Genomic DNA, 10,649 nt, shown 5'->3' on the forward strand with positions numbered 1-10,649 from the left:
CTGCTTCAGTTGTCTGTTCACAGATTCTACCTTTTGGGTCAACAGTTTCCTCCGGGTCATTTCCAACAAGGAGTCACCGAGACAGGCCTTAACTTTCTCCATCAGAATTTTTGGCACAGTTGCGTCTCCACCGCTGACCTTGAAATCACTTGGTAAGTATACGTTGTCTGTTTGCTAGTTATTTCTTTTCTTCCCTGCACACACTAGTGATTTGGTCCTGCACTCACAATACACACCTTGGTTACACTTCACGATTACCTCCCTTATACCATGCGCAGCCCTCTCCTATCAGTGTCTTTCATCTCAGCTGGTGTTATGTAAACATTCTGTAATCCTATCATGGTGGTGTTGTACTGTTTGTACAGTTATTAGTCTTTACTTTTGTGTCTGTTTTTGACTCTTTTCTCTTAATAATTGCTTGTGTCTTGATTTTTTTTACAAAAAGTCCAAAATTAAGGGGGTATAGGTCTTAAAATTGAGTTATCTCCCCTGATCTTGAGAATACATGTTTTTTGTTTATATTTCCAAGTAGTACAGCACATGTTCTTTAATAAATACTCAAAACCATAAGTCTAAGTATAATGCTTATTAAGATATTTAAGTTTACATTTTGAAATTGATTCAATTTTCCTGTCTTTTCTTGCAGGAATCTCCATCTTCAGTACCAGTAGAAGACTTGACCTATCACCCCAAGCCTTGAAGCCAGCCACTCCCCATTTTGGTTTCCCATGGTCCTGATTGTTTCCAAAAATGGTAAATTTGAAAAATATGTGGTATCCTATAGAAAGATGCAGAATATGACATTTTACACCATTCAAGCGTCTCTGGAAACCAGATGATGGGACCCACCTGCATATTTCTGGTTGTGAATATAATAATGGATGTGTTTTGGCAGAATTTAGAGGGAAAATTAGCTGCAGGAGGATACTATGATGGAAATATACACCCATATAGAGCGTGGAGGTGGCCCATGGACCAGGGAGGATATGGGCGTATTGTGGTTAGATGGCCAAATGGACACAGAATGACAGAGAGAGTGCTCCGACTGTCACTGATGGTACATTATAGATGGCTGAAGGAGGATTTCCCGAGGAGGGACTGTGACGGCAAGATTTTGGAGGTCAGTCATCTCTGATATGAACCTATATTATATTTTTTAATTAATAATCTATTTATTTAACTGTCTGTCTGTCTGTCTTGTCTGTCTGTCTGTCTGTCTTTCTTGTAAGATATATATTAAAAAAAAACCAAGGACAATTTCTTAAGTTCTCAATATTTTGATGTTTCATTTCTTTTTCTCAATCATAACTCTGTCTTTCACATAAATTTCCTCTTATTTCTCTTTTGAATTTTACACCACAATGATGTCTATTTTGTTCTTTATCTAGGTCCTTGGACACAGCTAGAGCTTCCAGCAGTGATTGGAGACCCAACCCCACTACACAGTTCTTTAATAGCAGTCTCCGGTCCATGGTTCACAGGATACACCGCCCTATGAGCTCTCCCTGAAAAGTTACGAGTAAAGTTCACACGTGATGGGAGAGACTGCTTCAGCCGTCTGTTCACAGATTCTACCTTTTGGGTCGACAGTTTCCTCCGGGTCATTTCCAACAAGGAGTCGCCGAGACAGGCCTTAACCTCTCCATCAGAATTTTGACACAGTTGCCTCTCCACCGCTGACCTTGAAATCACTTGGTAATTATACGTTATTTCTTTTCTTCCCTGCACACACTAGTGATTTGGTCCTGCACTCACAATGCACACCTTGGTTACACTTCACGATTACCTCCCTTACACCATGGGCAGCCCTCTCCTATCACTGTCTTTCATCTCAGCTGGTGTTATGTAAACATTCTGTAATCCTATCATTGCGGTGTTGTGCTGTTTGTACAGTTATTAGTCTTTACTTTTGTCTTTTTTTTTGTTGCCCTAAAGGCACTTTAGTAAAACATCTATCATGCCTCTAGATCTTAGAACTTGGTATTTGTGTAAAAATTTGGTGTTGAAATACTCTAAAGATAACAATTTTAACAATTTCTGTGTCAAATTTTTATATTGTGCATGTAATTTTTAGGTGCAGGGTGCTGTGTGAAAAGTCCTGTGTTTTTTTTGTTTTTTGTTTTTTTCAAATATTTTATTTCCCCCAGCCAATATATATATATATAATACTGTATATACATATATATATATAAATGAATTGATAGGAACTGCCAGGGTTGGGGAGCCCTGGAGTCAGTCCCCTAAACAATATGGTGTCCTCACACAGGAGGGCTCTCATTTTTTTTTCTCTGTTAATTTTATCTAAATTCAAATATTTTAATTTCATAACATTTTTTCATCAATACATAACATTCAGAAATTTGATTGGGAAATAAAACATTTGTATTGACCTCTACCCCTGACCCGGAAGTTTATTTTTGACATTGGTGACACATGCAGACCATTATCCCAGGAAAAAGGCCAACATGCTTTGTTGAAATTTTTAATATTAAACTCCCAAGATGTTGCTCTTGACCAGGTTAGATGGAAAGTTGGCTATCGGATATTGGGAATTTGTTATGAAATTAAATGTTACCATGAAAAATATAGTAAAATTAATTGTGGTCTTAGTCCTACATGACTGGTCTAAAAACGAATGTTTTTATCCCCCGCTTTCACCGAAACGGGGGATATTAATATGGGTTTGTCCGTCCGTCCGTCTGTCACCCTTCGTTTCCGTGCAATAACTACAACAAATGTTAACCGGTTTTATTCAAACTTGGTCACAGAGTTAAATGCCTTAAGGGCTCGGCTCGGCCAAGTTGGAAGACCACTTTCAGCAGACCCCATTTGGTGGTGTTATGGTCCCTTGAATAAAGAAAAACGTAATTACCTGATGTGTTTTGTTTCTGTGCAATAACTATATCAAATGTTAACTGATTTTCTTCAAACTTGGTTCGGTTTTGATGAAAATTGCTATATAGGGATATTAGGGAACTGCAATTCAACCGCATCTGTTTCGTTGCCATAGCTACCACACAGAGGCTTCTGATTGGTTGAAATTTAGATATTGGTAGATTTTTATGAAAGTTTGTATAAAGTGATACATTTGTATTAGGGGACTGTGAATAAAACCGCATTAGTTTCATTACCATAGCAACCACACGGAGGCTTCTGATTGGTCGAAATTTAGATATTATTTGATTTTGATGAAAATTGGTATATAGGGATATTAGGGTACTTCTAATTCAACCGCATAGGTTTTGTTTGATTTTGATGAAAATTGGTATCTGGGGGTATATAGGGGTATTAGGGGACTGAAATTCATTCGCATATGTTCCGTTGCCACAGCAACTACACAGAGGATTCTAATTGGTTGCAATTTAGAAATTGCTCAATTTCACTCAAATTTAGTATGTACATTGTAGGTATTCCATGGCAATGCAATCCTTTTCTGATGCATCTTTGCGACTATGGGGGCAGTTTGGGGGACATCTGTAATGGTCCCCCATTACAATTAGTACTTGTTGCTGTAGATATTGTTAAGATGTTTCAACCAAATTCCTTATGCACATCCAACTCATTCTAAGTTTGCCAACCGATGTGATTTGTGCATATTTACGGATAATCAATGAGGTATAGGGCTTTTTTTTCTCTTCCAAGTTTCAAGCTATACATTATGTCTCAACAGCACGATACTCACATGTTTAAACCCAACCTCAATAATCTTAACCTACAATATGTCCTGCAAGCGGGGGATATAAATTCCACAAATTTGCTTGTTATTTCTCAGATCCGTCTATTTTGACCGATTTTGATAAAATTTGGCATGATTATTCATCATGCTGCATCTCTGATGTTTTGAATAAATCAGTTTTAATTAATAAGTCAAATTTGATTAAAAATGATTTAATTCATTTTTATTTTAAATTCAGAGATTTTTTTTAAAAAGGCACACTTTAATTTGCATATGATGTAGTTTTATGTTTTCCTACACCTCACCCGTCCTGATTTTAAAAAATTGTCCTCAAATAAAATATCATTTCTCTGCTTCTCAATAGGTTTTGAGGTTGATTGTCCCCCCTGGGTTGATGCAGTGTTGGATCAAGCTGATCTTTCCTATAGTCAGATATCCTGGCAGACTTTGACCTTTTTGCATGGTGTTCCACTAACAACTCAAGTTTTCTGTTCTTGACATCGGGTTTGTATCGACGCTGGCGCTGAACGTTGGTATCAAACTTGTGTATTTAAACTCACAGGGTTTAGTTACTAAGTGAAGTAACAAGCTCAACAGTGATTTCTTTGAAAACCTTTTCCTTGTAAATGACATTCTTTTGTTTACTGAGACGTGGTCGTCTACATTAAGGGAGATGGATGTTACAGAATTTACATGTTTTCCTTTAAATAGAACAGAATATGTAAAAAATACTAAACAAGACTCTGGTGGATTAATTATATATGTCAGAGACACAATATCTCGGGGGAATTAAGTGGTGAACAAGGATTCTGACGACATAATTATTCTTAGATTGTCTAAAGATTACTTCGGTTTTGAAAAGGATGTTTACCTATTTTTGTGTTAAATACTGCCAGTAAACTCCAGCAGAAGGTCATTCACAAATGTTGATACACTTGATCGCTTGTATGAGTTGCATTTAAATATTATAAATACAAACGCCGGTACTTGTGATTTTATAGTTGTTGGTGATATGAATGCAAGAACGGGTGAGAGTGCTGATGATGTAGAGGGGGACAATAGTGATTACATTACGGGTGAGAGTGCTGATGATGTAGAGGGGGATGATAGTGATTACATTACGGGTGAGAGTGCTGATGATGTAGAGGGGGACGATAGTGATTACATTATGGTGAGAGTGCTGATGATGTAGAGGGGGACAGTAGTGATTACATTACGGGTGAGAGTGCTGATGATGTAGAGGGGGACAATAGTGATTACATTACGGGTGAGAGTGCTGATGATGTAGAGGGGGACAATAGTGATTACATTACGGGTGAGAGTGCTGATGATGTAGAGGGGGACAATAGTGATTACATTACGGGTGAGAGTGCTGATGATGTAGAGGGGGACAATAGTGATTACATTACGGGTGAGAGTGCTGATGATGTAGAGGGGGACAATAGTGATTACATTACGGGTGAGAGTGCTGATGATGTAGAGGGGGACAATAGTGATTACATTACGGGTGAGAGTGCTGATGATGTAGAGGGGGACAATAGTGATTACATTACGGGTGAGAGTGCTGATGATGTAGAGGGGGACAATAGTGATTACATTACGGGTGAGAGTGCTGATGATGTAGAGGGGGACAATAGTGATTACATTACGGGTGAGAGTGCTGATGATGTAGAGGGGGACAATAGTGATTACATTACGGGTGAGAGTGCTGATGATGTAGAGGGGGACAATAGTGATTACATTACGGGTGAGAGTGCTGATGATGTAGAGGGGGACAATAGTGATTACATTACGGGTGAGAGTGCTGATGATGTAGAGGGGGACAATAGTGATTACATTACGGGTGAGAGTGCTGATGATGTAGAGGGGGACAATAGTGATTACATTACGGGTGAGAGTGCTGATGATGTAGAGGGGGACAATAGTGATTACATTACGGGTGAGAGTGCTGATGATGTAGAGGGGGACAATAGTGATTACATTACGGGTGAGAGTGCTGATGATGTAGAGGGGGACAATAGTGATTACATTACGGGTGAGAGTGCTGATGATGTAGAGGGGGACAATAGTGATTACATTACGGGTGAGAGTGCTGATGATGTAGAGGGGGACAATAGTGATTACATTACGGGTGAGAGTGCTGATGATGTAGAGGGGGACAATAGTGATTACATTACGGGTGAGAGTGCTGATGATGTAGAGGGGGACAATAGTGATTACATTACGGGTGAGAGTGCTGATGATGTAGAGGGGGACAATAGTGATTACATTACGGGTGAGAGTGCTGATGATGTAGAGGGGGACAATAGTGATTACATTACGGGTGAGAGTGCTGATGATGTAGAGGGGGACAATAGTGATTACATTACGGGTGAGAGTGCTGATGATGTAGAGGGGGACAATAGTGATTACATTACGGGTGAGAGTGCTGATGATGTAGAGGGGGACAATAGTGATTACATTACGGGTGAGAGTGCTGATGATGTAGAGGGGGACAATAGTGATTACATTACGGGTGAGAGTGCTGATGATGTAGAGGGGGACAATAGTGATTACATTACGGGTGAGAGTGCTGATGATGTAGAGGGGGACAATAGTGATTACATTACGGGTGAGAGTGCTGATGATGTAGAGGGGGACAATAGTGATTACATTACGGGTGAGAGTGCTGATGATGTAGAGGGGGACAATAGTGATTACATTACGGGTGAGAGTGCTGATGATGTAGAGGGGGACAATAGTGATTACATTACGGGTGAGAGTGCTGATGATGTAGAGGGGGACAATAGTGATTACATTACGGGTGAGAGTGCTGATGATGTAGAGGGGGACAATAGTGATTACATTACGGGTGAGAGTGCTGATGATGTAGAGGGGGACAATAGTGATTACATTACGGGTGAGAGTGCTGATGATGTAGAGGGGGACAATAGTGATTACATTACGGGTGAGAGTGCTGATGATGTAGAGGGGGACAATAGTGATTACATTACGGGTGAGAGTGCTGATGATGTAGAGGGGGACAATAGTGATTACATTACGGGTGAGAGTGCTGATGATGTAGAGGGGGACAATAGTGATTACATTACGGGTGAGAGTGCTGATGATGTAGAGGGGGACAATAGTGATTACATTACGGGTGAGAGTGCTGATGATGTAGAGGGGGACAATAGTGATTACATTACGGGTGAGAGTGCTGATGATGTAGAGGGGGACAATAGTGATTACATTACGGGTGAGAGTGCTGATGATGTAGAGGGGGACAATAGTGATTACATTACGGGTGAGAGTGCTGATGATGTAGAGGGGGACAATAGTGATTACATTACGGGTGAGAGTGCTGATGATGTAGAGGGGGACAATAGTGATTACATTACGGGTGAGAGTGCTGATGATGTAGAGGGGGACAGTAGTGATTACATTACGGGTGAGAGTGCTGATGATGTAGAGGGGGACAGTAGTGATTACATTACGGGTGAGAGTGCTGATGATGTAGAGGGGGACACTAGTGATTACACTCCAGTTGATGACGACTATGCTGTAGATCATGTTGTACCTCATTGTTCATTAGACCTAGCTCGAGTGAATGAAAACGGTCATAAACTTCTTGATTTCTGTAAAATGTCAGGTCTGAGAATTGCAAATGGCAGGATTGGTAAGGATGCTGGAATCCGCAATTTCACTTTTATGAACGAGTGTGGGAAAAGTTTAATTGATTATGTGTTGACGTCACCGGGTCTGTTCCCTTTATTTTCTCATTTCGAGGTCGGTTTGCCAAACATATACAGTGATCATATGACAATTTTGTTTTCGTTATCTACGAATATAACACATGTGAGCCCTCCTCGGTCTACCGCTATACAACCAAAATATTATAGGTGGAAACCAGAGATGTCAGACTTCTACATTCAAAATTTACGTAATGATGAATGTCAGTCACTATTACTTCAAATGACTACATTAATTGATAATTCTGACGAAGAAATTGGCAATTTAAATAAGGCTGTAGAGAAATTTAACGAAGCCCTGTGTAAAGCAGCTGACCCAATCATGTCAAAAGTCACTCATTATAGGTCTAATAATAATTATAAAACCAATCATGTCAAAAGTCACTCATTATAGGTCTAATAATAATTATGAAACCAATCATGAAAGTAATATCCCTTGGTATAGTGAGAGTAGATAAGGTCATTGTTTTTCGACAAATTGAATTTGTACCGACGGGTCAGTTCTGATGAGAATAGAGTTCATATGCTAAAGGCGAGGAACGAGTTTCAAAAAGAGGCCAGGAAATGTCGTTTAAAGTATGACAATGCAAAGACGTCAAAATTATTAAAATTTAGAGCCAGTAATTCCAAAGAGTATTGGAAGTTACTGAAAGAATCATGCTTGAAAGGTTCTAATGTAAATAATAAGTGTTGATGAATTCGCAAAGTTTTTCAGTTCTATCAACAACCCGGATGATCCCTTTTTCACGCCCGATGAGGATGTCGTAAACTTTGTTGACAGATATTTGAATGATGAATTACAAGTAATGTTTGATGATCTCAATAATAATATTACTAGAGGAGAAATTAATGAAGCTTTAGGTCAGCTTAAAAATGGGAAAAGCGCGGGACCTAGCTGATTTAGTGTTAAATGTGTTTTTGAGTTGGGGGCGTAACATTTTATTACCGCATTTTGGAGGTTTTATTCAATGCTATTTTTAGAAAGGGGAATTCCCCACTTTTTGGTCAGAAGGTTATGTAATACCTATTCATAAGAAAGGTAAGAAATCAGAGGTCGGTAATTACAGAGGCGTTACTTTATTAAGTGTAGTTGGGAAACTATTTACAAAGATTTTAAATAGTTTGTTAACAAAATGGGCTGAAAAATATAGTGTGTATGTATAGATGCACAAGCCGGTTTTAGAGCTGGTCATAGTACAGTGATAATATATTTATTTTTCATGGTCTAATTTCATGTTTTGTTAATAGTAAAAAAAACGTTATTCTGTACTTTTGTAGATTTTTTGAAAGCTTTTGATTATGTAGTACGAGATAATCTGTGGTTGAAGTTAATTAAATTAGGAATCAGAGGTAAGATGCTTGATATTGTGAAATCAATGTATGATTCTGTTAGAGCTCATGTTAACATTATAAATGAAATATCGGAAGAGTATGAATGCATAACAGGGGTAAAACAAGGTGAAAGTTTATCCCCATTTTTTTGTTGTTTTGACAAATTTACCTGTACCATAATGATTTTCAAGTCAGAGTGCATAGAAGGAATTGTCCGTGGATATATAGACAGATGGACAGACAACTCCACACTTTGGATTCCAATAGCAAATATGAGAAATTTCACAAAATCTGATGGTGTTCATCCAATACATTCTGTTAGAATTCACTCATAGAAAACTTGTTTTTTAAATAATTCAATTTAAATTCATACAAAAGGATATATCAAAACTCAGCGAATTCAGCAACAAAATTCCTTGACAATTATTCACCTTTCAACTCAAAATGACACTTTTTACATTACAAAATTATAAAAATGATAATCAAAGTAAATCTATTCATCAGTAGATGATTACCTGCAGCTGCTGTAGCAAAAAGCTGTTGACTTTACTTCTCCTCTCCCTTATAGCATCTTGTTTTATCCACATTTGTGGGGGAAAAGAATATTTTTCAGTCAACGATATTAATTTTTTAATTGCTTGGTGTTTGTATCTGACTAATGGGGAGCCCTCACATTTAATATGAGAAAGATACCTCCCGTAATTTTATTGAGTTTAAATCAGCAACAATCTGAACTGTCAAAATCCAAAAGACCCTTGTTTAATGAGCAGCCCAAATAATTACCAAAGGAGGAATCAAGGTGTAAAATTGGAATACTTGGTCAAAATAAAGTGACAGATATAACTAAGAGAAATGACACGCCGAAAAGTCTTTAAGGGCCCAGAAATTTGTCTGACTTTAACCATGAACTTAACACAAGTGTTACATTGATGAATTACTGCTTCTAATTATAAACTTCAAAAACACATTTATAGGTTACATATCATAGAAATTTCACAGCAAATTAGATTTATGTTTATATAATGATACCAAATCCATGCAAACCAGTTTCAGGAGAATTAAATTGTGTGATGGGGTTTGATTCTTATCATCTCTTGTATGGTACCCTGCCTACTTTTGTGATATCCATATATGGTGATATTGATCATGAACTTTCCATTATGGTTCAATCATATTTGATCAGGATCTATACAGATTTAAAAAATTACTAAACAATATAGCATTATTTCATATTATTTCCATAACGCTTTACAAATCAGACTTCTGTACTGTATTTTACCAGAAATGCTAATAAATAAGCCCACATCTTCCCAACTTTAACTATTTTGTTTGTATCTGGGGAAATGGTCTTCGCTGTTGTTTACAGGAAATGTGTACGCACTACACATCAAATAAACTGATTTTCTATTTACAGTAATAGTGACCTTGACCTTTAGACCTGAAACCTATCTCAAGTAAGCACTTCCTCGGAGGAAGCACTGGATAAAGTCAAACTTCACTTGGCCAAAAACACAAAAACAAGATATTGTGCAGAATAAAATGGTCAGACAGACAACCTGATTAATTACTATAGGGCAACATCTGTATCTCGATGTTTACTCTGTTACAAGAGCACAAAAAGTCATCTGTGTCCATGTGGTTAATTACCTATATAGTGAACTATTTTTTGCTAAACATTTTCCTGAAAAACCGACACTGGGTAGTATATATCTGCAGATGAGTTCGTCTTTTCTCCTTTACTAAGTTAACTAAATAAAATGAAATGTTTCCAAATCAATGACAAAACAAGTTCTATTCATGAAGTTATAACAAGAACAAGAGGGATTTTTGGGCTTCAGGCCCCCCCCAGCCTGAGAATTGTCTTTAAAAATCATGTATTGTCACCATTTTCCTCAATTTTTCCCCACATGGAC

At 37.9% G+C, this 10,649-nt stretch overlaps 1 protein-coding gene across 1 annotated transcript in view; it reads left to right on the plus strand.

Moving 5' to 3' along the window:
- The first annotated feature begins 4,688 nt into the window (after positions 1-4,688).
- The window catches only part of LOC110458955 (COPII coat assembly protein SEC16-like), a 10,557-nt gene continuing 4,596 nt past the window's right edge, over positions 4,689-10,649 (plus strand). Inside the window, exons 1-2 of the mRNA XM_021510950.1 lie at positions 4,689-4,800; positions 4,869-7,331. Of these exons, the coding sequence (XP_021366625.1) occupies positions 4,689-4,800; positions 4,869-7,331 (2,575 nt within the window). The remainder of the gene's footprint in view (positions 4,801-4,868; positions 7,332-10,649) is intronic.

This window comes from Mizuhopecten yessoensis, unplaced genomic scaffold, assembly GCF_002113885.1.
Source record: "Mizuhopecten yessoensis strain PY_sf001 unplaced genomic scaffold, ASM211388v2 scaffold9873, whole genome shotgun sequence".
Classification (NCBI taxonomy): Eukaryota; Metazoa; Mollusca; class Bivalvia; order Pectinida; family Pectinidae; genus Mizuhopecten; species Mizuhopecten yessoensis.